This window comes from Colossoma macropomum, unplaced genomic scaffold (assembly GCF_904425465.1).
Source record: "Colossoma macropomum unplaced genomic scaffold, Colossoma_macropomum, whole genome shotgun sequence".
Taxonomy (NCBI): Eukaryota; Metazoa; Chordata; class Actinopteri; order Characiformes; family Serrasalmidae; genus Colossoma; species Colossoma macropomum.
In genome coordinates this window covers 29038033-29065705 of record NW_023494792.1, presented here as the reverse complement: position 1 = coordinate 29065705, position 27673 = coordinate 29038033, and the positions used below count along the sequence as shown (strand labels likewise).

At 41.2% G+C, this 27673-nt stretch overlaps 2 protein-coding genes across 5 annotated transcripts in view; one reads left to right on the top strand and one right to left on the bottom strand.

Annotated features, from left to right (window-relative positions):
• On the top strand, positions 1–22510 carry impdh1b (IMP (inosine 5'-monophosphate) dehydrogenase 1b). Of its 4 annotated transcripts, none has more exons than XM_036576789.1 (16): positions 1–252; positions 2149–2247; positions 2330–2404; positions 9670–9718; positions 12821–12922; positions 13012–13086; positions 14702–14908; positions 15582–15669; positions 15910–16109; positions 17506–17596; positions 17686–17781; positions 18012–18155; positions 19539–19683; positions 19846–19989; positions 21040–21123; positions 21880–22510. In XM_036576789.1, the coding sequence occupies exons 2-16, from the start codon at positions 2150–2152 to the stop codon at positions 21899–21901; spliced, it is 1620 nt and encodes a 539-aa protein (XP_036432682.1). In that variant the 5' UTR covers positions 1–252; position 2149; the 3' UTR covers positions 21902–22510. The 4 variants fall into 4 exon arrangements, with proteins under 4 accessions (XP_036432682.1, XP_036432680.1, XP_036432683.1 ...); XM_036576787.1 differs by having other exon boundaries at positions 2327–2404; XM_036576790.1 differs by lacking the exon at positions 2330–2404.
• Positions 22511–23996: 1486 nt separating this feature from the next.
• Positions 23997–27673, bottom strand: part of LOC118812083 (proline rich transmembrane protein 4) — a 40099-nt gene continuing 36422 nt past the window's right edge. Inside the window, 2 exon segments of the mRNA XM_036576786.1 lie at positions 23997–26107; positions 26109–26929. Of these exon segments, the coding sequence (XP_036432679.1) occupies positions 24893–26107; positions 26109–26929 (2036 nt within the window). The 3' untranslated portion in view covers positions 23997–24892.

Here is a 27673-nt window from a genome sequence, read left to right as displayed (position 1 = left end):
CCGTCCAACCGCCTGTGCACATAAAGCCCAGCAGACGGACAGACAGACAGGCGGAGAGGAGAGAGAGCGGGACTCCGATAGAGAGAGACGGAGAGAGGAGTCAGTTGAGGAACAAAGACACAGTCAGAGTTCACTGATAGCCTAGTTAACCGAGAGGACAGTCATATTTATACACGTTTCTCCATCCAGCTCCAGCCCGCAAAGACGCGTGCAGCGCAGGACGCCGTGTGGTCTTCTTCATCCACTCTGAAGGTCTGAAGTCTCCAGATATGTGTAACTATATCTGTAACTGTGTCTGTACAGTGTTTTCATGGAGAGAGTGATAACCACAGAGAACGGAGACTCGGTCTGAACGAGAAGTAAACAGTGCAGAGCGAGTGAGCTTTGAAACGTTACCGGCTGTTTTTCATGCGGCTGCATTGGGAATCAGTCGTGTTTTTCCTGTTCAGTGTCCTCAGGATTTACTGGGTTTCAGAGTTCACCGATGGGAGCAGGAAGCTGTAATTTCTTTTAAAAGCCCACTCTAACTCTGACTTAGACTCGAGCCGAATATTTAGGCCACTGCTCCCGTTTTTAAAGCTGGTTTAGCCCCCGGTTGTGGCTGCTGGTGTGCTGAGAGCTTTGTTTGGCTCCTCAGATTATTAGCTAACGGTTACAGAAGTGATGGTGCCTGTTCTTCAGGTTGGTCACAGATCTCATCACGAGGCTGAAGTCAGTTTGTTCTTCGAATTTTCCCGTTCCACCTTAAATGGTGCAGCAGTTACATTCTGGCGCCTCATGCTGCTGCACCGTTTAAGGTGGAACGGGAAAGTTCGAACAACAAGCTGGTGAGTAGGGAGCCGACTTCAGCCTCGTGGTCTCCTCGGCCGCGTTTCAACGTCTCTGAGCGGCAGCCTGCGGTGATAACCGTCTCTCGGCCGTAAGCTCGGGGGCTCCTGGCTGTAGATCAACCTCGTGTCGGAGTTGGACTGGGGGTCGTCGACTGTCAACAGAGCCTAAATGTGTGAACGTCCCTGCGTGTGGTGTGTTTGTGTGTTTACAATATGTAGGTCACCGGGCCAGCAGTTGAGTAGGGAGGAAATGCGTCACTTGGTAAAAATCGTGTTTTCGTTTCGTTTTTAACGGAGCTGCAGACTGAAAACCGGAGGATTTATGTGCGGAGAGAGCCTGTCTCTGTTAGAGTAAGGTGTGTGTGCACGATAGTGTACCAGATGATAGCAGGAGTTGTGGAAATGGATCAGTAGTGAGTGATGACAGTCTCCCTCTCCCTCCCTCCCGTGTTTCTCTAACAGGAAGCTGAGGTGTCCTCGCGGTGCAGCCACTGGTTTTACACACAGCACGTTTTTGCTTTGTTTATTTTCATTGACCAGAACGAGATTCTTTAAAAGTGGTCGTGTTTTATGTGACAGAAAAATTTAAGGAGGATTGGACCTTTTTCTGTACATCAGTGAACGGTGCTGGCTCAGGTTCGTCCTCAGGACCACATTTCAGTCCAGTGCGCATAAATGATGGGCTTTTAAATAGAAGCAGGAGTCAGTAGGAAACTAACGCTTGGGTGTGTCAGTTGGGGCTGAGCAGTATGACAGTATTTACCCTTATTGCGATTAAATTACATCATGTTACAATAGGCTGTTTTGAGTATGTTGTGGATGTTGTCAGTACCTAAAGAACACTGAACTACTGTACGCTTTATTGCAAGGAGAGCATACTTGGTTATTTTCAGTTGGATTTAATGCAGCTGTGTGTGTGTGTGTGTGTGTGTGTGTGTGAGAGAGAGAGAGAGAGAGAGAGAGAGAGAGAGAAATTATTTGTATTTAAAAGTGAAAGAATTGTGATTTCCTGTACCATGAAAGTTTATCGAAATACCATAACAGTTGTTACAATATCGGCCGCCTACAACAATACGTTCAGTGCCCGGTTCACAAAAGTGTGTTCACAATTCAACATTCTCAAGATATTTTGAGTTAAATTTGATTATAGGAATCATTTTGCATTCAAACGTACTGGTTAGTGCTGATTGTTTGAACACTGCAGTAGCACACAATATCGCCACAATATACATTGTCAATTTGGCATTGCGAGGTCACACACTCACAATGCATCCCCTTTGACCCCTTGTTAAAACTGCTTTTTTTTTTTGCTTTCCAGCATGGCAGATTACCTAATAAGTGGAGGAACGGGTTACGTCCCGGAGGACGGGTTGTCTGCTCAGCAGCTTTTCTCAGTTGGAGATGGGCTCACCTACAAGTAAGTGTGGTCTGTCTCCACATCGTGAGTTTGTGTAACGCCTCGGCGTGTGTAATGGGCTGCCACGTTACGTTTTCAGCAGATCAGACCAGCAGTCTGTCCAAGACGGACTCACAGCGGAAGAGCTATGCTCTAAAGGGGACGGTATGACTTACAAGTGAGTAAAATGGCACTTCATTTGATTGTCACCACAGTGAAATCCTCAGTCTCTGTGTCATATGGGGAAGCAAATAGTTCTCGCCTCAACACAGATGATCTCCACAAGTCAGCTTGATATTGAGGATGCTTAACAAGCAGACTGTTTTGGTCTTGGGGAATTCCCTTAATCATAATCTAAAAGCTACAAGTAGAGAGACAGCTGTCTGCCTGTATCGGATACTGACTCATTCTCCCATATCATTTATTATCCTGATTTAGTACCGCTATTAGCGCGGATAAACGTCTCTTAACTTGTCTGAAACATTGCAGCTGAACGGGCAAGGAATTTATCATTTTTCCAGCCATTCCAATCATCTGTTTAATAGTGCAATTGAATATTCTAACAATTGTGCATTGCGCTAGTAGCTTTGCTAAATCAGTTCTTGTTTCTCACAGATTTGCACTTTTGAAACACTCTTGCTTTGAAATCACTGCCTGGTGATCAAAACTAATCATTCCCCTCCAGTATCCATGAATGGTATTTGCTTCCAGTAATAATATGACTGTATCCTGAGTGCTGGGAAGAACTATAATGCATGAAATCCTTCTGGATTCTTCTCGGTCAGTCTGTAAGTTGACCACTATCTTTCTTCTAGGTCTCATCTTGTCAGCCTTCACACTATCTAAACCATCTAATGAACCATTTGCAGATTTCATGGCTAGATACCAGTTTGCCTTATTAATCTCTCTTAACTTTGTAAAACATACTGACATGCTAACAAACATTCAGAAAGGGCTTTGGTAGCAGATGCAGATATTGAATGCAAACGTGGCAGCTCTGTTTGTGCTCTGCTACCGTTGTCAACTTTTTCAGCTTAGTAGATGAAGCTGGTCTTGGCAGAGGATGGCAAGCTGGTTTTAATGTGTCCTCGTAGTAAGACTAGCTTTGAATTTGGTAACTTGTCTGTGACGTCATGTCTGCTGTGAACCTGAGGCTGAAACCTTTTCCATAGAGGTGGAAACTTCCCAGGTCGGTATGTAGGATTTAGCAGGAAAAACGTCGTGCCCTTTGAGACAGCAGTAAACTGCTTTGTGTGATTCAAGTTTGTTTACTTAATGAGATGATTAGACAAGCGTCATGTGGTGAGTGGTTCAGTTGGTAAATGAATGTGTTCAAAATCAGAAATTATTTGCTTTAGTTCTGGACCCCCAGTCATGAGTTAATGATCAGACAAACACAGAAAGACAGCACTTCAGAGCGTTAGCATGTAGCAGTGAGTGAGGGGTAGGCTATGTAACAGTATCAGCATTGAGAGAGTGCAAAAGGGTAAGTGTGTGTGGTTAATTGAAAACCGAAGGCAGGAGTTGATGCATTTGGCCTGGTTTATAATGAAATGCATGCAGGGATGCAGTATGGGCCTCATGATTTTCCTTAGACTGGGTCATGTGATAATAGTTTGGGGGAGGGGAGTTGCACACCCAAGGTTTTGTACACGTGTATGAGTGAAATACACTTGCTGTGTGAGAGAGACAGAGAGGTATAGGGAATAACCACAGTGTGCCGAGGTAATAAATTAGAGGTGCACCAAACTGTTTTCTCTTTTTTATTTATTTATTTGAAAAGCTTGCACTGTGTGGGCTAAATGAAAACAATCACATTTCCAGTACTTTCATTAGACAAAGTCACAGTTTACATAACTTGAAGTTAAATTAAATAACATGAATCATATAAAGTGCAGCATTAGCAATAAGAGGCCACTGGCTGTTTAGCACAATGAGTTGTGTGTAATATGCTGCGGCTTTTTATTATAGGAGTTTCTGCAGCTAGTGTAGCGACTGCACTTACTTGGCTTATGTTATTTACTGTGTTAAAATTGCAACAGAGATCGGACAAAGAAAAACAATAAATTGGCTGATTGCATGTCTGAAATCTGCAGATGCTGGTTTTGTCTCTTGCAGATCATGCATCCCTAGTAATAAATGTAGAGGCTGAACATGTCTGGTGTAATACACAAAGTTTCTAAATGTCTTGTCTATATTTATAAGGTACAGTTATATGCAAAGGTTTGGGCACCCCTGGGCAAGTGACATGTTTTGTTGATTTAAGTGAGAGTAAGTTAACACATCCTCTGCAGAGACAACACTTTTGTACATTTTAATGCACATCTAATGTTTACTTGCTATGGCATGTTTAATATATTTTATATTTTCTGATATGATAAATCCAAGAAATAAAAAGAAAATGTGTACTAAAATTTGTAGGAAGATGGCATATTTAAGTGTGTTCTTGGTGGGGAGTGCTTTACCTTTTCACTTGGAAAATCAATAAAATATGTAATTTGACCGGGGGTGTTCATACTTTTGCGTATGACTGTGTATCTGACAGAGACTACGCTACTGTCTTTTCTGCCTGGCCTGTATGGGCCCCCATATGACGTTTGTGGATGACTGGTAATCATGTTAAATGTCTCATACAGGTGCCATGTAACTGTGCTTCGATGAAGCATGAGCAGAAGCTGTCTTCACCTGTTGGTTGTTTTTTGGCACTAGTGTTTTGAATCTCTAGAGGGTTATAGTGCTTTTTGCTGCAGTGTTGTGTGTTTTAGTTATGAAATGTGCTTTTTAGTTAGTATAGGGTATATTCTGTAAAGTTTGATGGGATTTTCAACTTTACCTGTACACCCTTAAACAAGGGGTTCTTCAGGGGTTCTTAAGTAATGAGAACAAGATATCACAGTGTATTGACCAAGTTATTTATAGCTGAAGTTTTAGACTGCTCACTACAGTTTCACTCTGTTCCCTGAAAGTGCTTAAATTATTTAATAATTTAATAATCCACCCTGAAGCAAGCCAGAAGTTTGTATAATATGTGCTGACAGAGGTTTTTCTTTTTGTATACGTGCTAAAAAATCAGATGAATTGAGGGAGCCAGTGATTGAAGTTTTCGTCATGCTCTACTCACTGATGACGAGAACACTTCCAATTCAAACCTGAACACACAAACCAACTAGGCCATTCTCAGCTGCATGGCCATGTGCAAATGGACTTCACCCACTGGCGAGTGAGATGATGATGATGATGATGATGATGATGATGATGAATGGCATAAATGAATAGCAAGTTATGCTGCACTGTTCTCCCAACCACAGGCAAGCCACTTCTAACTGTACAGTGGGCTCTAAAGGTGTTTGGGCATTAACCATTTAACCATTGGTAAACTTTTAATGAAGTTCTTTAGGTTACTTCATAAGATGTTTAACAAAATGATGTTTTTGAGGAAAAACATCCTTAGCTTAACATCAAACTGATGGCAGCCCCTTTTTCTGGAGAATTCCAACCAGACTAAGACTGCTGTGCAGCACAGAGATGGAAACGTCAGTTAGCTTGTAAGCGTTAACTAATGTAACATTTTACACTTTTAAACACAGATTTGAGAACATCCTGTGCATATCAGGTTCCTGTGAAGGATTATTGTTTAAAGATGGGATGATAGCCTTCAGTGATTCTGGATTCCTTTTTAGTTAATCATGAATTTTGCACTGGTGGCACAAACACATTGTGGTGCAGTTTTAAAACGCCTTAATATTAATATTATAAAATATTAATATGTAAGTGTTTTTTACAAAAATTTAAAAGTGACTGCTTTGAGTAGCAAAAGTGGGAGCACACATGCTCATTCGTTTGTAGACTGACAAACTGATTAGAAGAGTGGAATCAGGTGTGCTCCTGTTTGGAATGAAAACATATAGCCACATCAGCTGCAGATAAGATTGGACACCCCTGATCTAATACAAAGACATCAAATGGGTTAATTTGCTCTTAAATGAAAGTACTGTTTGTGTGACCCATGCAGTGAAGTGTTGGAAGTCCTGGAAGGCTTAAGGCCTCTGTATACTTCTTGTGGACATGATGTCCGCCTATCTTTGGCGAACAGTATGACACAATTGTGGAGAAAAATGAACAACTGCGGATGGTTTGCTCACGGTGTCGTGCACATGGTAGCTGGGCAAACTCTTTAGACTAACGCACTACGTAACAAAGTCTGTCATTGGATGGAGAAAAGAGGCTCATACACAATAGGAAATTTGAAACCACAGAGTGTGCAAGCCTGTAGTTAAACATTTAGGAAAAAAAAACTCACAAAGTTTGCACTAAGCTGAAATCACATTTGCGAACTTTTGTCGCCTAGATGTTCACGGCCCTGGTCACATTGTAGTTTTTGCTTATTTTTTGTGGTTTTGCTTCAGTGATCGCTTTAGAACTTTTATAAAAATTACTTTTTTTTTCTTTCTTCTCCCCCCGAACATTATACAACATTTTGTAACAACGTTATCGGATTGCTCAGAGTATGTAATTGTCCTATTCAGTTGTTCATTGTGGTCATGTATTCGAGCAATAGAAGTAAACAGGTATGAGACAAAACAGTAATGGGTAATTTTCATCCCTTTTCACTGCTTCACTGATTGATTGACCTTATTACACCTGTTAAAGTCCTAATGGCCTTCTCAGTCACTGAGGCTATTTTTGCCACTCTGTGACAGGCTCCGTAAAGAATGAGAGACTGAAACACTGAGTCAGGGAGATGAGCTGAGCCCACTGAGATGGGCTGGAGATTTATTTTACAGTGGAAACATGTTTTATATGGTCTGAGCTGTGAATGATCGTAGCTCAGGCTTTGAGCACTTTCTTCTGCTTTATTGGTCATATTTGGTCTAACAGGGAGCGCACATCAGTCTGAGATTAGTGTAATTGAAGGGTGTGTTTGTTATTCATCCCCCTTATGTGTGTGTGTGTGTGTGTGTGTGTGTGTGTGTGTGTGTGTGTGTGTGGTGTTTTTTAAATAATTAATCCTTTTATATAACCTTGACAGAGAGAGCGAGAACCTCTTACAAGGCAACAAGGTTTTATGACTAGTCCTCAGTAGACATAACAAATTTGGAAGTGCTATATTTAAAGTTTCGTTCCTTCAGCCAGACCAAAGATATTTGAAGTGTGTTTAGACTTGCTTGCGTGATAATTAAACATTTTAGAATGGCAACTGCTGACTGTGATTTTGAAGCCAGTGGATTTTATAAATCCGCTTCCTGCAGTACCTGGTAAGTAGTGAGTTATGCCATGTTGTTTGTATCTTGGGCAGCCTTGTGCATGTTTGATGCTTACCAGCATTTCCACTCAAGGTGCAATCGTGTTGCATGATGTTCACAATTTAATGCTTTGAAGCAAGAATTAAGGCACTTTTCCTTTTAAGCATAAATTAATACAAATTTTTGGGTAAACAGATTAAGATGTCTTTGGAATGAGTACATCTAAGATGGCATCCTGTCCAATCTTTGATTACATTCAGTACCCTTTATTTAATTTCCATTCAAAACAATCATTAAGTTAATTTTCAGGAGTTATGATAGAAGGTAATGCACTTGCATAAAAAAGGGAAAAATCAAAGGAAAAAGGTGGGGGGGTAGGATTTTCCAAGCTGGATTTCAAAAAATGATTAAAAGATGTTAAGAAAAGGGGAACCCTAACAACCTGGTGAGACCTAGTGGATCACGAAAACTGTCACCATCAGATAAACAGTACTTCACGCTTTCCCCTCTGGCTCCAGATCTTAAAAAAATCTACAGGTTTTTCGTGCTCTCTCCTTCCACTGCAAGAAGACGGCTCGAGGCTATGAGTCTGAAAGGATGTGTAGTTAATGTTACCAATAAAAGGATATAAAAGAAAAAGAAGAAAAACTGCCAGTTTGGTTGAGTAGTTTGTGAATGAATAACCTCTGGCTGGAAATTAAATAAATGATGGTTAGTCTCTGTCTTTTACACAGAACTGTATTTTTTAAACTAGCTTAAAACTAGGTTTTTTTTGTAATTGGGGAACCAGTTTATCCAGTGTTGGCCGTTTTCCACATGGTGTTTTCTTGCTCATGTAGGTAATAGCTTGATGGGCTTTGTTAAAGGAAAGTTGTTTCAGATTTAATTTTTTATTTTTTTTGCCTAGACTTGTTAATTGTGAATGCGCCGGTTATTGATTTTGCCCAGTCTCTTTGAAATGCTTCAGGCTTGAGTACGTGTCCATTTCAGAGTTTGAGGAAAACAGCAACACTTTTTCTGTCTCTCGTGTTGGTGTTTGTGAGTATGTGGTCAGTATGTTTGTGTGTAGACACACCCTTCACTTTCCCCTGTCGGAGCACCGGTTCCCATTTGAGCCTCAGTTTGCTCACCATGAGCGGAGGAGGACAGGGGAAGTCATTGGGATGTCTGAGTTATGTCAGACAGGGTTTGTCTTGCCCCTCTGTGGCTTAAACGCGAAAAAATTATGCCTATTCCCCTTTTTGGCCCTTGCTGCGTTCTTGCACTCGTCCGCCAAACCGCATTTTGACTGCGTGAGGAGCATGCTCGATTCCCTCTCTGTCTGTTCTTCCCTGCCACTGGCCAGTGTTGTTTATATAATCTGCTTGCTAAGGTCTGCTGAATTTATACTGTACATTCCTGTGGTTTTCAGGAGGCTGGTGAAGGCTGGTCTCTCATTTACTGGTAATGTACCCAACACCATGTCAGAAACAGGAAGATTTTGAACATGTCTAGACATGTGACCTCATCACTATTCTGGTCCTCTTGTAATAAGGGCCATGTGTGTTTTTCCTCTAGAGCCATGCTTGACCTTTTAGATGTCCAAGGTCAATTAAATCACTCATTAAGAGCCAGGTTCCCACTTGTCCTTTCATGTTCTCTTGATGAACCACCTTCTTGTGATATCACATGCTCCTCTTTGAGATGTAAGATGCAAACTAAATTGCACAGGGATCATATTGTGTACTAGTGCTCGGTGATGTATCTGTATATTTATATAGTAACAGTTTTGCTTTTTAGTATTGATGTATTGATTAGCAAAAAAGTGTGGATTACTGGGAGCTTCAGATTGTTCTGAAATAACACTGTAGAATCCATTAAAAACTAAATGGGTAGTAAAATTTCCATTGAATTGTGTTTTTGGGTAACATTTTAGAGGACTATGTAAGGTTGTCTTTGGTGTAAGTTTAAGAGAAGCAGAACAAAATGGTCCAATCAAAATAAGCCATGTCTGGTTTATAAGACATTCTTTGAGCATAGAGTAGCAGCACTAATGTGTTTATTAACGTCATTAATGCAGTTTAAAAATCATGTCGTGGTATAGTTGAGAAATATTGTGGTATTGGATTATGACCCGGCACTACTGGGTTTAAAATATCAGAACTTTGTATGTGATGGACCACCATATAATGTGATCTTTTTCTCTGTCTCTGCCTTACAGTGACTTCCTGATTCTGCCTGGCTTTATTGACTTTACCTCAGACGAAGTGGTGAGTCCCTCCCTCTGCTCTCTACTCACTTTATTTTTGCAGGGCTTGTCTTCAGTTTAACAGCCGCCTGTGGTTTGTCCATGTGCACTGTATATTTAGCCATGTGTGCCCTTCCTGTGGCTCTAGAGGGTGGTTGTCTACAGAGCTCAGTACTTCAGCTCTCACATGCACACACTCATACTTTCATGTACGCACTCACTATTTTAATTTATCTTATTTTTTTTTTTTAAGTCTGGCTTTTACTGTGTGGATTAGTCTGTGTCATCTGTCTGTACTTTTATCCAGAGAGTTGAATGTGAGTTTTCTGTACTAAACAGGATTACAGGGGAGTTGTTAATCGAAGTGCAGTATTTGTTGTGACATTTGTGCCTGAGCTTTGGAGAATCTCTTTTGGTTGGTTAGCATTAGAAAATGCTTTAAATCAGTAGATCATGTATATAATTTTCTGGCTAATATGGTGAGTTAAATTGGGTTTAGATTGAGGTGTGTGTGTGTGTGTGTGTGTGTGTGTGTGTGTGTGTGTGTGTCCACTTTTTCTGGCTTGAGGCTTGACCCCTGAATGTAGTGTGCCTTAAAGCCTGTAAGTTGTGGTATTTGTCACAACACATGGAGGTTATGTTGCTGCTGAGCATTTGAACTCTACAGGCAGTATACAGCTGTGTTATTAGGTTAAATTTCCCCTTTTTCCCCCATTTTTGATAGTGGAGGCTATAATTTCTAAAAAACTGAACTCTTTCAAATTGCGATTTCGATTAAAAAATGATTCATCTTTCAGCCCTAGCTCTGTTTAACACAGTCCATTATATTTCTAAAAGTAATACCATCAACTTAAAAATGCTGCTCAGCTCTCATAACTGGATAAAAATGGAGTTAGTTTCTCCAGCTTCTTATTCCAATTTTTTGTTCCATCTTTAATGGTGCAGCACCTGGCACCTGAGGAGAATTTGAATAAGAAGCTGGCGGATAAGAAGCTAACTTCAGCTTTGTCTACCTTTGCCAAGCTGTCTGAAATGGCAAGTGGAGAGAGCAAACCTGAGCTGGTACAAGTCATCCCCGCATTCATTGCCTGTTTGGAAACACTTTGGTTTCCCGGTCAAGTGCAATAATGACATGTAAACTGTGCCCAGTACTCATGTTCATAGCTCAAAGGTTCTAACTCCTTTGTGAAGACCTCACCCAAATATGTTACCGGAGAGAGGAGAAAACGCAGCAACTTCTTTTACAAAGAGGATTCGAACAGCCTCTGTGTGCCAGTTCTGGCAAAACGAATAACTCCACAGTGACGTTTACACGTTCAGATTTGCACCACTACTCCGCTGTAGAGAGTCTGCAGTTTGCTGGAAGTGATTGAGTACTCTCAGGCACAAGAACAACCTCGCTTTATATACAAAAACACAAGGTCTGACTGTAAATTTGTTAAACTTTTGTTTTACTTTTATTACTATGAGTCATAATAAGACACGTTTGGCAAATACATATGTGCAACATACACATCTTTTACTTTTGTATATACACCGATCAGGCATAACATTATGACCACCTCCTTGTTTCTACGCTCTTTGTCCATTTTATCAGCTCCACTTACTATATAGGTGCACTTTGTAGTTCTACTATTACAGACTGTAGTCCATCTGTTTCTCTGCATACTTTGTTAGCCCCCCTTTTTACCCTGTTCTTCAGGGGTCAGGACCCCCATGGACCCTCACAGAGCAGGTACTATTTGGGTGGTGGATCATTCTCAGCACTGCAGTAACACTGACATGGTGGTGCTGCTGTGTTAGTGTGTGTTGCGCTGATCTGAGTGGATCAGACGCAGCAGTGCTGCTAAATGAAAATAATGCGTGGCCACAACTTAGTAAGGCATGGGAACAAGATAATTAAGTCATGGCTACGACTTAGTAAGGCGTGTCTGGAAGGAGAATGGTTTATGATTTCTGACCAGGTGACCTTGAAACGTGCATTATTGTTGTGTAAGTCACCAGTCATTTCTGGCTCATTCAAATGGTGCGTTTTAGATGATATTTTCCTGCAAATTGTCACTGATAACCTTTCATGCATGTGTATGAGAGCGCCATCTGTTGAGATTGCTCATTCATTGGCTGGCCCATCGATGAATGACATGAATTCTTTATTGTGTAGAAATAATTATTCATTGTTGTCATTTTGGGGAATTTGAAACTCTCATTATCTCCCGTCTTCTCCATCTGACTGTGCATTGTCATGTTTTGGGAACTACGGATGGAGACGTGAGAAGCAGGTGGTGATGAGGAGAATGTTGAATGTTTCTGAGCTTATCTGAGTGAAAAGCATTTCTCAGGCCTGCCACTGTGTCTCTGTGAAGGTCACCAAGAGATGCAATGGGGTGTTTTTGTGATGTGTCAGGCATTTTCTGATGTTCCATTCATTACAAACATTACGTTCATTGCAATCAATCTAAAATGATATTTTATGTATTTTGTTTCAGCAGCTTTGTCAAAATTGAAGTCTTCTCTTTGCAAATTAAAGGTGCAGGTGTTTGATCATATGCAGTTCCTGATTTGCCAAGCATGATTAGGAGAGGGCCTCTACGCACCATCTGTTGTTGTCAGTTAGAATATAAATACCTCCACCTTAGTGCATGCCAGGTGATTCAGGAGCCCCTCCAGACGAAAGACTGTGAATATCTTGGGTTTGTTAACTAACCAGTGTCTGACACACCATGTGCTCGTGTCCTGTTGTATGCTAATCACCCAGTGGAGTTGGTCATTCTTATTGTCTGGCTATTGAAAAGGGTAACTGGCAGCAGGGCATGAATGCACACCTGTGCTTACAAGTTAATATGCCAGCTCAACTTTCACCCTTCTTCATTCCTTTGTCACTTGCAGTCTATTATTAGGCTATTATCATTTTTAAATGAGCTATGTTGCTTAAAGATAGTAAGAATCGCTACTGCCCTCTTATGGTAAAGTATATTACTGCACTTGTCATGACACCTGATAGAAAATGAGCTGTTAAGAAAATGTCAGGTGCCTGAAAGGTACGCATGAGAAGCTTTGTTCCTAAGATTTTATCTGTTAGTCATACGTTATTGCATTCCAACATTTGATCTTGTTGTATCAACAGGACTTGACTTCAGCCCTGACCAAAAAAATTACTCTGAAGACGCCTCTCATCTCCTCCCCCATGGATACTGTAACCGAGTCGTCGATGGCCATCGCCATGGCAGTAGGTTTTGGTCTTTATCACACACCTAATCTCATTGAATTGAACATTTGACTGTTGTTTAAAGTAACTGCTGTGCATTTGTTATCTAGCTCATGGGTGGGATCGGCATCATTCACCATAACTGCACCCCAGAGTTTCAGGCTAATGAGGTTCGCAAAGTGAAGGTATGGTTGCTAAAGGACTTAATAAATTATAAGTGACTCTGTATGCTTTATTTTTAGCTCTGTGAATGTGTGTTGTGCTGACATGTTGCTCCTGGTGAAAAATGAAGGACTGTAATAGTTTTTAAGTGTTTTAATGACTGATGTCACTGTTTTAGAAACTTGACAATTCAGAGTCTGACAGTCTTCATTATGTGGATTTGTAAGAGTTTCTATTAAAATTTTTTTCTCCCGAATGTTGTCCTTAATACAGGTTATGAACTGTAATGGTGTTTTGGGTTTACCAGTTCGGCCTGTATTGGTGTAATAGACCATTCTCACACTTCTGTGTTTGTTAATGTGGTAGAGTAAATGGTAGCGTTAAACGGCTTCTGGAGGCACTGTAAACAGTAGCTGATGCTGCCTGTAATCATTGCTGCGTTCTTAAATGCATCAATAATTGAACTACACAGCCTTACCTGTGTTTCCACTCGATCAAGTTTAATAATGTTCTAATTCAGCTGAGATGATGTTCTAGTCATGTTTCACTTTTAACAAGGTAACTGATCAAAAAACTGAACTGCAGAGCGAATGTGGGCTGTACAGTAGGAGACTTACTCACAATTGTGATTGAAAATTCTCAGTTCCAAGATAAATATTTATTCACTGGTGTATTTACAATCCTGGAGATTGTCATCACAGAGGCTTGCTTATAAACCTTGAGAAATGGACCTCTCACCACTGTAGCTTGGAAATAAGATGCGTCTCTGTGCTGGTTGTGCTGTTCAGGGCTTGCTAATGTTTACACGGGTTGAGTGCAAATCTGTTTAGGGATGTGTGATGTGGTGTTGACCATAAAGATCCGCTCAGCTTTTTTCCTGCTTGCAAAACATGTCTCAGGCAGATGCAGATTTTTTATTTTTTTGTGGAATCTGTTCTGCCGTCGAGTTCTGCTTTGAAACGGAGATGCGCTTTCAAACGTGGGATGCGTGGTACAGTCGTCTGCTGCGATGTACTCCATTTACCGGGTTCGCCCTGAGCTCTGCACAGCAGTAAACAGGGTCTGCAGAGTTCAAATGTCTTTGTTTTATGTGACACACTTTGGCCAAGTCAGACTAGCCTTTCTGCCGATGTTGGAGGAACTACCAGACATGCCTATTAAACGCGCTGAGGCGGAAAGAAAGTTTTCTTGGAGCGACCCTCCCTTGTCGCTCTGTTAAACGCTACAGGCGGAAGTTCAATAACACTACTATTTACAGCCGGATTTGATGACACAGTGACTGTGAGAAAGGTTTATACAACTCACCTATGTGAAGACTGCCTGAAAGATAGTTAAATTAGCATAATGATACAGGACTAATTTAGCTTTAGGATTGCAGTCATCAGAGGTGAGTAACTGTAAATTATTTGTCTGTATAGTATTAGTTTTTTATCAGCAGTGCTGTAGTGACGATCATATTTCTGGGATTCTGCTGGGCCTGTGACAACAAATATTATCATGATTATAGTTTAAGTTTAAATTAGAAAACAGGAACCGAGAGTTGATGGGTTGTATGTTTGTCTGTCACTTTGTCTGAAGCGAGTTTCGTATACTGTCTTCTGTAAACGTGTGTGTCTGTGTGTATGCATGTGTGTGTAGAGGTTTGAGCAGGGTTTCATCACAGATCCAGTGGTAATGAGCCCACGCCACACAGTGGGAGATGTGTTTGAGGCAAAGGTGCGACACGGCTTCTCTGGAATCCCTGTCACTGAGACCGGCAAGATGGGCAGCAAGCTGGTGGGCATAGTCACCTCCCGAGACATCGACTTTCTCTCTGAGAAGGACCATAACAGACCTCTGGAGGAGGTGAGTGACTGCGAGTGGGTGTGATGAAGGAGGAGAAAAAAAAGAGAAAAACTGGGTTAACCTGCAAAATTGTCTATACTTTGTGAAGGGCTATATTATTGGTTACTGATGTATAGGTTAGGTTTAGGCTTAGAAAATTAGAACTCCCCTTTTACAAAATTGTTGCAAAAACAAATAAGCAAGTAGAATTAAACATCAACTGGAGTAAATATTTTGAATGTTGTAATGTGGTTTAAAAAGTAAATGTAAAATTACTTGTGTAAAAATGCAGTGTGCTTGGAAATCATTCCAGGGCTCAAGCACATTTATCAGCATTAGGATTTCTTCATTCTCTACAATTTGAAATGAAATATAAATAAAACAGAACAGTGCTATATAAATAAATCTCTGAGGTAAAGGAGAGTTTGGCACCAAATATTGCTGGAAGCATTGGTTGTACTGTCAGTAGCATGTGCACTCTGTGAATAAAATGCAGAGCAGCATGCTCGGCAAGACAAAAAAAGACCATAGACTGCTGCAGCAAGAATAGTTAGCCACGTAGTTGAATCAGGTGTGTTGGTTGGGAAAATGTTAAACTGTGTATCACAGTAATAAGTTCAGGTTTCACTGCACTGTGTGTTTTACTTATCTCTGAGAATTATGATGGCATTAACTCATTGTGCCTGTCCTGTAGGCTATGACTAAAAGAGAAGAGTTGGTGGTTGCTCCTGCTGGTGTCACACTGAAAGAGGCCAATGACATTCTGCAACGCAGCAAAAAAGGTCAGAGGCTAGAGATCCTAATGGTGCCTTTTAGGCTACACACAACTTGTTATAAGCATAGTTCACACATTCACAAAAGGTTGTAGCTTGGCTTTATTGATTCCAGTAAGAAAGTCACTTGGCACATGAAATACAAATAACCTACTTTATGGGATAAAGTACCAGCTGTTTACCATAGTTTGTATGCCCACATGATGCATGCAGTATCTTCAGTGTGTTAACCATGAACTTTACCCCTAGGTAAGCTACCCATAGTAAATGATAACGATGAGCTGGTGGCTATAATTGCCCGCACTGACCTGAAGAAGAACAGGGACTACCCCTTGGCCTCCAAAGACTCTCGGAAGCAGCTGCTGTGTGGTGCGGCCATCGGCACCCGCGAGGACGACAAGTACCGGCTGGACCTGCTCACACAGGCTGGTGTAGATATGGTGGTTTTGGTGAGTTTTACAGCCGGGTTCATATATAAAATGTGCCTCACAGCATTTGTCTAAGATTTGACACTGTAAAATTAGGAGAAGTGCAAAACCTGATTTTGGGTCAGTGCTCTGATTATTTTGCATATCGTACAGATGGCTGAGGAAAAGTTCACATACTTGTGAGGATTTGCTTGCGCTCAGCCACAAGAGCATTAGTGAGATCAGGAACTGATGTTGGTGGTTTAGCTCTGTGTCTGAACACTTTTGGACATTTATACCTTGTGCCCTGCACCCATTGTGGCCATGTTAGCAGGTATACCTACCATATATGCACTACCAAATGTGCCCTTTGTAGGTTTAAGGTTACTGACTGTAGCTTAATGATGCTCGCTCCAAATCGTTCAGAACATTTGATCAAAATGTCAAAATCTGGGTTTTGCAGTGTGGCCATTGACAGTTTCGCGCACATTCCTTTTCGCTCGTGGTGTATGAGCACACTTGGGTTTTCTGTGCATGGAGTTACATATGTGCTAATGGAGATGTGAATAAAACTTCATCCTACTAAGCTTATTCACTCATGACCTTCTGCAGGTGCTGCTGAGACTTCGTCCTAAAATTGTAAACAAGGCAAACTTTATTACAAGTAATATGTGTATCATGGAAGTACCTGCTGCTTTCAGCAGTGCATTGTCCGTTATGCGCTAGAATAAGACGTGTATTCAGTGTTATTGTATCCTGAAACATCAGATGCACAGTTAACTTCTTACATGGTCAAGTTTTATTACACACTTCTATAACCTAAGAATAGTTCAACCAGTTTGCATTGAAGTCCCTGCAGTTATAAGTTGATAAGCTGGATAAGCTTTAGAATGTAATAAGCCTGTGATTTTAAAGGGTTAATTCGGATTGGTGCAAACTGAATCGAATATGTGATGGAGTAGAGAATGTGTGTTTTGAACTGTTTTAAAGCCCTCTGCTTAGAAACATCTGCATACCTTATCAGCCATCTTGTACATTGTAGTAGAAGTGAAGGGGACCTTTAGAAGTACAGGTTGTGTGTTTTTATTTTTTTATTTTTTTTGACTATTCTTGACACAGAGTGACCCTGCAAGTGATCCAATTAGTAACTGGTCTGAAGTAGTACTGTGATTGTCCACACACAGTTTAGCTGTCAGGTTACAGTGAGTAATTGTAAACCTACAAATGCACCTAATATTGTTCGTGTATCTGATAAAATGGCCAATGAATGTAGGTATAAAGTAGCTGCACCTACTGAGCTGTTGTATTTCAAATGTTAAGTTGTAGGAGTTGGATTCTGTGAGAACGGTTCAATGAAGAGGTGGCTGTGCTTGCTCTGTGAACATATGTAGTTATTGAAGGAGAACAAGATAAATCAATGTCTTGTTTCTTTCCTCAGGATTCCTCACAAGGCAACTCTGTATATCAGATCAACATGATTAACTACATCAAACAGAAATATCCTGATCTGCAGGTTGCGGGAGGGAACGGTGGGTCACTCTTCCTAGTACTTCTTGTTCATGCAAGTCCTTTTTGTACCATGATTACTTACTTTAAAGTGATGTTTGTGTGTGTGCAGTGGTGACAGCAGCACAGGCGAAGAATCTGATCGATGCAGGAGTCGACGCCCTGAGAGTGGGAATGGGTTGCGGCTCTATCTGCATTACTCAGGAGGGTCAGTGTGAAGCTTTTCACAGCAAGTAAAAGTGTAAAAGAGACTTGTGAAGTATTTCACTCTACAGCTGAAAACTGCTGCCGTTGTTAACACATCAGGCACCACAGTTTACTGTGCAGTAACTAACAGTTCATAAAGCATTATTTGGACCAGACTTTGTTTCATTGTGGCATAGTGCAAAATTCTTTCTACAGTTCTTTAATATTTCCTCTCTCTCTTTTGATTTGTAGTCATGGCATGTGGGAGGCCTCAGGGCACTTCAGTGTATAAGGTGGCAGAGTACGCTCGGCGGTTTGGAGTTCCAGTCATCGCCGACGGGGGCATACAGACTGTGGGCCACATTGTGAAAGCTTTATCACTGGGAGCATCCACAGGTGTGCTTTTTACTTGAAGGCCATGTTCACATTACCTAGTGTGTGACCCAGATCTGATGTCTTTGGAGCTGTGTGAAATGTGAAAACATCTGATCTCAAATCAGATCTGATCACTTTGTGGGTCTAGGTCAGGTAAATGTTCCAACAGATTTCTGCCCATGTGACCTTAATGAAACCAGTCAGATCATAATGTGTTTCTGTTTTTGTTTTCGTTAGGGGGTGTCACAATATGAATGTTTTTGTTTTTGTTTGTTTTAGAGAAGCTGCTCGCTGTGAATTGAATATGGTTGTTTTCATGATGAATGCGTGATAATAATGGTGGTCTTTTCTGTAGTTCTGTTTAACACAGTCCTTGGTAGTCCTGAAAAGTGATAACCACGAACATAAACTCCACTGCACAGCTCTCCAAACTGGAAAGGACGGCCTACCTTGGATGGTTGATTAGCTAAGCTGTTTGAAATCGTGCAGTTTGTTAGTTGAGTGCAGTAATGAAGTCCAAAGAGTGATGGTGTTGGGCAGCTTCTTATTCAAATTTTCTGTCCCACCTTAATTGGAGCAGCAGTAAAATGACACACAAGATCAGAGCCACACGTTATATACAAACACAAGATCAGGTTGTAAATGATCTTGAAATGCTCAGTTTAATATCGAGATGTAGCCCTACAGTTTACATTTTTTGGCTTGCTTTTATATAGATATTGAAATGTTGTTTATTTTTTATTATTTTGTCTTTTAAGAGAATTCTGTTAGAGAAGTTACAAAAGTAATGTTAGTTCTTTTTTTTGTTTTTTTTAATTTAAATTCTGTATAGAACATTTATGATGCAAATGACCATGCATCTTGAAAATATTCATTTCACCTCTTTCTCCTCATGTGGGTGGGGGGGTGTCATACATATATGTGTGTGTGTGTGTGTGTGTGTGTGTGTGTGTGTGTGTGTGTGTCTTGCTGCTGTTGGAACAAAACCTGATATCTCCAAATTGATGGCTTGAAAGGAGAAGGAAAAAACCTAGGTTACTTTTAATGTAAAGCTATGGAACCAGACTTTTTTCTGAAAAAAAAAATTGACAGTTTCTTTTGGTCCATTCATCTTGACATTTACACTCAGTGTAAAGGGTAACAGGCATGTTCAGATAGTCAAAAACTGAAAACTGACAAAAATGGAGATACGAGACAGCAGCGTTATGTATATATGATCTTTTTCTAATTATGTGGTCCTAAATGACTAGATCAGATACATGCCTTTGTGTCTGCAGTGAGAACGTGAATATTTTTTTTTTTTAGGCACACGTCCTCAGTAGTAGTATAAAGTGATCTCATTTTCCCCCATGTAAAAATAAGTCATGATCACCAGTCTTAAATCGATGAACTTTGTTTCCATAGTTATGATGGGGTCGTTGCTGGCAGCAACCACAGAGGCTCCTGGTGAGTACTTCTTCTCTGATGGAGTGAGGCTGAAGAAGTACAGAGGGATGGGCTCTCTTGACGCCATGGAGAAAAGCACCAGCAGCCAGAAACGCTACTTCAGGTGAGTGTATGTGCACAGATGTGGATGTGGAATAATTTAGACATTTTAGAGCAGGGAAAATATCGTTCTTTGGCTATGTGAAAGAGAATGCACAGTTATTTTTCAGGGAAAGCCTAGCATGTTATTAATGATTTGTTGTTTTTTCTGGCACCTGGTTGACAGTGAAGGGGATAAAGTGAAGGTTGCTCAGGGAGTATCGGGCTCAGTGCAGGACAAAGGCTCCATCCATAAATTTGTGCCCTATCTCATCGCTGGAATCCAACATGGCTGTCAGGACATTGGAGCCAAGAGCCTGTCCATGCTTCGGTGAGTTTTGCTAACAGTGCTTTGTTCATCTGTATAGTGATTGGATTTTTTCTTTTTTTTTTATTATTTATTCCATATTTCACTATTACTTCATTTAACATGCAAGCCACCAGTTTGGTGAACTTGCTGTGTGAATTGCAGGACAACAAAATAAACCTATTTTCATTTCAGTAGAAAATCTCCATTCAAAATCCTGTCCTGTTTTCTTTACAGCTTAAGTGTCCCTGTGGTTAGTTGAGTTATGAAGATGCTGCTGTAATGACAAAATGGAAAGTCTTGTTTTTTTTTTTTTAAGGGATCCCTGACTGTTAAGACACACAGGCATGTTGTGTACATGTCCAATACCATTCAAATACGTTGTATAAACCAAGCAAAATGCTTTTATTTATTATTAAAAATAGACAAAATCCCTTTACTTGTAGAAAATTTAGGCTGCCATTGTTGCCACATCAAATAGTTGCTCTCTCTTGTCCACTGAGCGAGGAACAGCAAGCTAAATATCTCATTTAACTGTAATATATCATTCAGCCTTTCCAGCTTTAGCTAGAGCATGACGTTAAACATTTTTGATCTTATTTTTCTGTAGGACGGACTGCACTGCAACCATATGGCATCACTGCGTGTTAATGGTGGCCTAGTAGTAGAAGAATTTTGTCCCTTTGTCAGGTTTTATTATAATAAACAAAACCTTTTCATTTGGCTTATGTCATATTTTAATAGTATTGGACATGTATGTCTTTAAAACAGTGTACAAGCCTTAAGTCAGGGTTCCCTTTAATATAGAAGCCATGTAAACATAGCTGCATTCAGTCTGAAGTTCCTCCAGCAGTGAGCGCTGTTAGCACGCAGTTCATGTTTATTCTGCACCTGTAGAAGCTCGTAAATGCACGTGTTTGTGGTAGCACCTATCATAACGACAGGTGCAGGTGAGGGGGTGGGCGTATAATTGATAATACAAAAGTAATTATCGCCCAGGAGTAGTGCAGTTTGAGCCTTTTGTGTTGATGTTCTAATTCGTGTGTGTGTGTGTGTGTGTGTGTGTTCTCTTAGCTCTATGATGTACTCTGGAGAGTTGAAGTTTGAGAAGAGGACCATGTCTGCACAGGTGGAGGGAGGAGTGCACGGTCTTCACTCGTGAGTAAACGGGACACCATAGCATACGTTACAGACTATAAACTAATATAATCAGCATTTCTAACATTCAGATTTGCTAAACTGAATCAGCTTTGCACTTCAGGTTTTAACTAGGGAAGTGCCCTCATATTCTAAGACAAGCGAAAGGAAATGTTTAATTTATGTAATGTTACATTTGATTACAATTGCATTACATTTGACTAGTGATGCACCAAAGAAAGAACAGAATTCAGACAATAATCATGTCGGGAAAAGAAAACTGACCGAGAACTAAAGGACCAATTTAATTGTAGTTTGCTAAAACAGTAGACAGTATAGTGATAATTTAATCCTTTGTGGTTTCATAAAGGCATCTAAAGCTGAATTTCAGTGTCTTTGCTAAAAGACACTTTGGTTTATGGGAACATTGTTTTTATTACCACTATTTCTTATTTTCAGTACCATCCAAATTATGATTTAGTATTTATTTTATGATGAAGTATTTATTTTGATACTTCATTGTAAACCTAGTTAATCTTTTTGGCCAAAAAAAAAAAAAAAAAATTTTTTTTGGGCTTTTTTTAAAACTGCCACTTTCAACCATTTTCAGACAAAAATTTTTGGTGGCCAAACTTTTGGTGTGTCCCTAGATTTGACATTGCTTCCAACTTCAGTGTTCTTAGTAAACAGTCTTTCTAATGATCATTTCTGGTGGTCAGTCTGTCTGTAATGTGACTGTTTATTACGTCTGACTGATTATTTTTTGTGTTTTTGTAGTTATGAGAAACGGCTTTACTGAAGTAGACGTACAGTGGTGGACAAGCGGAGGCCGGATGTTGTGACCCCGGCAGTGACCAAACAATTGCCCCAACTGACATCCCCAAACTAACACCCTATTAGCCAGCCCAACTCTGCCTTGCCGTCCTTCACTGTCACTGTCCTTCAGATAGAGAGAGATGAGGAGGAAGAAGGAGAGAGAGGTAGCGTTAACACAACTGGTTCTAACGAAATTAAAAAAAAATACAAAAACGCACAAAAAAACCTAACAAACAAAAAACACTTTGCACTCATGGAGTATCAAGGTTTACCAAAAACAAGATCTGACGCTGCATGTCCTCAATCTGCGTGTGTGTACGCAGTGGAAGTGAAGGAGGAGTGTAGAGAGTGTACTAGAGAGTAAAGACTCTCCTGCCTCAGCTGTGATATTGTGCTGTACCACACTGCGGACCCTGCTTCTGTCAGCAAGTCTGCGACTAAAGCTTCAAAGCCAGCATCCTCAACCATACTCCCTGTGCGAGAGCCTCCAAAAAAAAAAAACAGTGCGCTAGAACTATCGAGCCAATCTTTTGTGTAGTTTGATTTGTTACATTTTTTTATAAATTGATGAACAAGAGGTATGTTACTTCTAGATTCCATTTTTTGTGAATGAGTGCCCGTAATTATGCCCATTATTATTAGTGTGACACATTAGTGTGTTACTCTATTCTGCTGAAAAACTACTGTAATCTATTTGTCTACCAGTCAGTATTCCCAAGCCAGGATAATATAAATGATGGATGTCGTTTAGTGTCACCTAATCCTGTCACCTGTCACCCAAATCACCTAACTTTAACCATGATTATGACTTATTGCTGTTGAAGTTCGTTAGTGATTCGCTTGACATTAATTTGGACCAAAAGGTGGAACTGGTATGGAGCAGTGAGGTCAGTTACTAAGTACTGGTCATTTGTGACTGGAATTCTAATACAATGAATGATCAGTTTTGTACTGAATGCAAGTGTGACTCTGGGTGCTAAGCTTGCATGAAGGGTTTTGATATGCATGCTGTTTTTTTAAGCCATAACGTGGCTATATTTATACTTCTCTTTTTACAATTTACGTACTGCCAAGTGCATTTGCATTGTTTTGTTCCCTTCCCACCATGATATCTAATCTGTTACTAAAGCCAAAATAAATGTTTCCAGCACTGTTGGGCAATCAGGGCCCCAAAGTTTATGTTCCGACTGTGTCCGATCATCACCCACAGCTTTGCCTGTTGGTAAAACCAGTGATATGCCTTGAAGCAGGGAAAGTGATGAACTTGACCCAAAAAGCTCCATTTGTTAGATCCGCTCGCTCTGTCTGTATAGCTTCACGTTTCTTATCAGATTGAAATATAAAATTCAGATAATGTTTGACAAGTGTAATGTGTAATTTACTGTGTACTTCGGTTTATCTGGCTTTTGGTCTTTGTAGACTATTCTTGAATATGTCTAGCTCAATGCATACTATACTGTAAATCACTATCTGACATGAACACAACCTTGTTGTGAGGACAATTTACACTAAGATGTGCAAAGATGAAATCTGCATCCTTTCGTTAACTGGATGTTGCTTGTTTAGTCTCTTTGACCACTGTTGGAGCCCTTACACCTGAAGTCAGCTTTGTTTACTGCAGTATGCCCATACTGAGGTTGCTTATGCCATTGTTGAAGAAATAAATTGAAATAATCAATAATAAACAGAATATTTGTTTTTTTTCTGCTGTTTGTTTGAATGTAAGTGAAAAATGAATTTATCAATTTTTGGCAGGGGCCTCATTTATGAGATGTACTTGAATTACATTTTTAAATTGTTCTTGAAATAAGTTCTCAGCATTTGTGTATGACTGATTAATAAAAGCAGTTTTCATGAACTGCACGCTGCATTGCCTGTAGCACATGGACACTGCCATTCGTATGTCAGGTTGGAAACTTGCATTTATCCATGCACATTTTCATGTCAAATGAACATTTTATAAATCACAACTTGTACATGAATTTTCACATAAAATTAAGACAGTATGTACACATTTTACAAATGAGGCCCCAGTTGTATCAGGATGCAGGATGAATCAAACTATGCACTTCCAAATGTACAAAAAGTTATTTGCCTTTATTTTAAAATGCATGGAAGCAACGGCTTGAGACTCCACAGATAAATAAATTACTGAAATTCATATCAAACGTTTTAAATGAGAAAGATGGATGGCAGTCACTCAAGTGCTTAGTCAACTTGATGCTACAGAAAAGCTTTAAAAAAATGAGTTTTTACCTAAAGCTACCAGCAGAGGGTGCTGCATTGGCAGTATAGAATCCCCTGAAGGTATGGGGCTAGTTTTCTCCATCTAGACCTGCAATCCTCAAACCATGGCAAATTTTGTCACAGGTATTTGCTTCAGAATAACAAGATGAGAAAGCTGTACAAATGAAGGCTTAAAGCAAAACAGGCCTTCTCTAAGGATATTGGCTGTTGACGTGTTAATATATATTTCATATTTAACATCTGTAGTGCTATTACAGTTCAAAATACATGTATTATATTATGGTAGTCAGTAGTCTTATTTCACTCACAGTATATCCATATCGCCGAGGAGTCAATATTGTACAAATCTGTACAAACTTTCAAATTACTTCAGAAAATCCATAAAAGCTTTACAAATGTTCATGACCAATAATCTTGAGAAATATTGTACAAAAACCTCTTCATAGCTTTTGGCAGCTGATGGCACTTAGTTATTCAGAATGGAATAGTCCCATAAAGGTAGCTTATCCACTTATTGATAAATTCTTATCCATCAAACATTTGGCACGTTTCCATCTCACTGGACAACATTTGTTTTTAGGCCACAATCTGGAGCAGGCAAGATCAGCTATAGCACCTTAGTGACAATCATCAAACCTCTCGCTCATATACTTTCACTGTTACTCATTCAGTCCATTGCCATCAGTACGGTTCTATATCCAAAATGTGCTCTATATGAAGGTTTACTTTACAGATCAATGGTCTCACTGCAGACGCTGAGAGCATCTATCTGTCTGCACACACTGATAAACTCCTCTTGCACGGACTGATCAAGCTCAGGTTGCTGCTCTAAACGTTCCTGGGAGTTCTGAGTCCTGCAGTGTCTTTGCTGGCTGGCCCCCTGGGGGCCAGTTGTGGCAGGGCATCCAGAGCCATCACTGATCGTACAAAGGGCAGGGTTGTGTCCTTCTGGGCTGGAGCAAAGCTTCAGAGAAGAGCCTGCCAGAGATGGCCTGTAGAGGGAGCAAGAGCTGGAACTCCCTCTCCAGCGCTCTGCAGAAGAACAGCAGGACGATGTCAGGGATGGAGATGGAGAGGGAGGGAAGGCCAGGGATGGTGCATCCTGCTGGGCTTGAACAGGGAGAGGTGCTTGGGCCTGCATCTCCATGCAGGAGGAGGTCCGGTACAAGCCTGGATCAGATGGGTGGGTGTCTCTAAGGGTTGGGCCACTAGTAGAACCTGTGTCCCTGCCCTCCAGGGAGTGGTCACTGGAAGTGAAAGGCCTCATAGGGCTGAAAAGACTCATTGGGAAAAGTGCTTCGCTGAACAGAGCTTCGTCAATGCTGCGGCGCAGGTTGATGGGCGATGGAGGACGCAGGTCTGCTGTGGAGTCACTGGTGTATGAGGAGCCCACTGACGGAGCTCCGGTATTTGGCACAGTTTCAGGCAGATCCAGGTCCAAGTCCCGATACGCGAGAGCCCGGTTACTGTGGTATAAGAGGTCCAGTCCGTTCAGGCTGCCCATGCGGTCATCCACAAGTGTGTAGAGGGGCAGACATTCTATCTCACCATGTCCGATTGGGTCGCAAATAGCCAGCTTCTCCTGCTGCGTCAGGGTCCACTGGTAACTCCCAGGAATGATGGGCGACTTGGCAGCTAAGAGTTCCATCCAGCAGCTGCCAGGTTGCGGAAGGTGTTCAGAGCAGTAAACGGGCTGGGACACCACTAAGGCCAGTGTGAGACAGACTACAGCCTCACATACTCTGCAACTTAGCTGGAAGGCCCACCAGGGCCAGGGCTGGAAGACATCAGCCCCTCCAGCAACACCCAGAGCATGCAGCATGGCATAGAGCTGGAGGCCAGCACAGGCCAGAGAAAAGATGGCTGAAAGGAACATTGCAACTGCAGCTCGGTCCCAGTCCTGGCTCTCTGCGAAGGGACAACGGTTGTAGCGTTCGGCAGGGGGTTGGTGATGTGTTGTTCAGATGGTAAATATGCTTGGAGTCGGCACGTACGTAGCAGTAGAACACAAAGTAGGCAACAGATAAGAAAGTTGCTAGAGCCACAAAGGCACCTCTAGAGATCAGAGAGAGGAAGAGGCAGAGTGGTGCCCCCCGCTGGTCAACCCGGAGTAGCGTGACTGGACCGAAGGCAGCGGTGAAGTGCAGCAGAACCAGACAGGCCAGGAAGCAAGGCCTCTGGAAGGTGGAGTAGGAGAGCTGCATGCGGGAGCGCATGGACAGGAGCAGGAAAACCAGGCCGAAGGCTGCAGTCATGCAAGGGAATGGGGCCTCGTATAATAGCAGGGATGCCTCTGTGGAGGCCATGCGGTCCTGGTGTCCATAAGCATCGTAGAGCAGGGCAAAAGCTCTAGTGCAGCCAGCAGCCAACAGGAAGAGGCTGACCAGAGCAAAGTAACCACAACCCGATGGGCAGCACAGGGGCAGACAGAGAAGGTTTAGGGCGGAGGCCAAAGAGATCAGACAGAACACAGTGCCCAGGCCATAAATGTGAGCTTCCCATGCCAAACCCCAGGCTGCCATAGCACTGTTCCAATCAGAATATAGTGGCACAAACATGGGCAGGGATGGAAACAGCATGGGGGTCTGTGATTGGTTGGAGGAGCCGGTGGGTATGCTGTCATTGTTGCTGTTGTCAGGAGGGTAAGTAGGGGCCCAAGGTATGCTGTAGTTGCAGACTCCGGAATGTTCTGCATTGCAGTCTGGGAGAGCAGACTCTTGGGTCATATCTGGCAGCCAGTCTTCAGATACTGTGGTGGGCATCTCTGAAACAGAAAAAGAACTTGGGGTTAATCATGTAAACATACTGGATTTGTGTAATCCCCTGTACCTTGGCCTCATTATTTATTATCCATAGCCATTCAGTTTTGTTTTTTTTTTTTGTCTTTGTTTTGTTGTGACCTCTACTAGCTCAGCTAGCTAACATTGCTTGTGATGGGCTTATTAGGAATGGACTGTCTGGGTGATCATAAAGTTTATGAAGGGCTTTCTACCGACAGACGAGTGATGAAAGCCATCACAACCAACCAGATGCCAGTTCCACAGTAAAATATCTTAGTAACCAGATATTCTTATGGAACATGAGGCATCTGCTACCAAGATTAGGTTAATTATTAGGGAGGAAATCCACTAGTTTTTCAAAATACCCGCATTGCTCACTTGCTGAGATGTAAATGAAGTCCTTCAAAATTATTTTATGTTAAATGGTATCATTGTAGAGAAACTTACAGACGTGGATTTCTGTACAGTGATGGGAACCAGGGACCACCATATCTACAAAATAAACACGTTATAGGCCTCAAAACTATTGAAAAACAATGTATATGCAATGTAAGGTATCATGCAGCATATTAGTAAACATTTTATGTGATAACTGTCTAAAGGGGGCTTTTAGAGTCATTAAACTCTTTGGACGTCTGGTTCCTGTCACAACTACTGTGAATAAATATGACTTGATAAGTCTTTTGAAGAGTTGGGCATTTCACATCAAACAACTCTGAATGAGTTGG

Bases quoted from the DNA above. Each gene is read 5' to 3' on its own strand.
- impdh1b (XM_036576787.1), top strand. From the start codon at position 2,150: ATGGCAGATTACCTAATAAGTGGAGGAACGGGTTACGTCCCGGAGGAC. The intron at 14,909-15,581 runs GTGAGTGACTGC...CCTGTCCTGTAG, and splicing joins ATAACAGACCTCTGGAGGAG to GCTATGACTAAAAGAGAAGA. The intron at 19,990-21,039 runs GTGAGTTTTGCT...GTGTTCTCTTAG, and splicing joins AAGAGCCTGTCCATGCTTCG to CTCTATGATGTACTCTGGAG.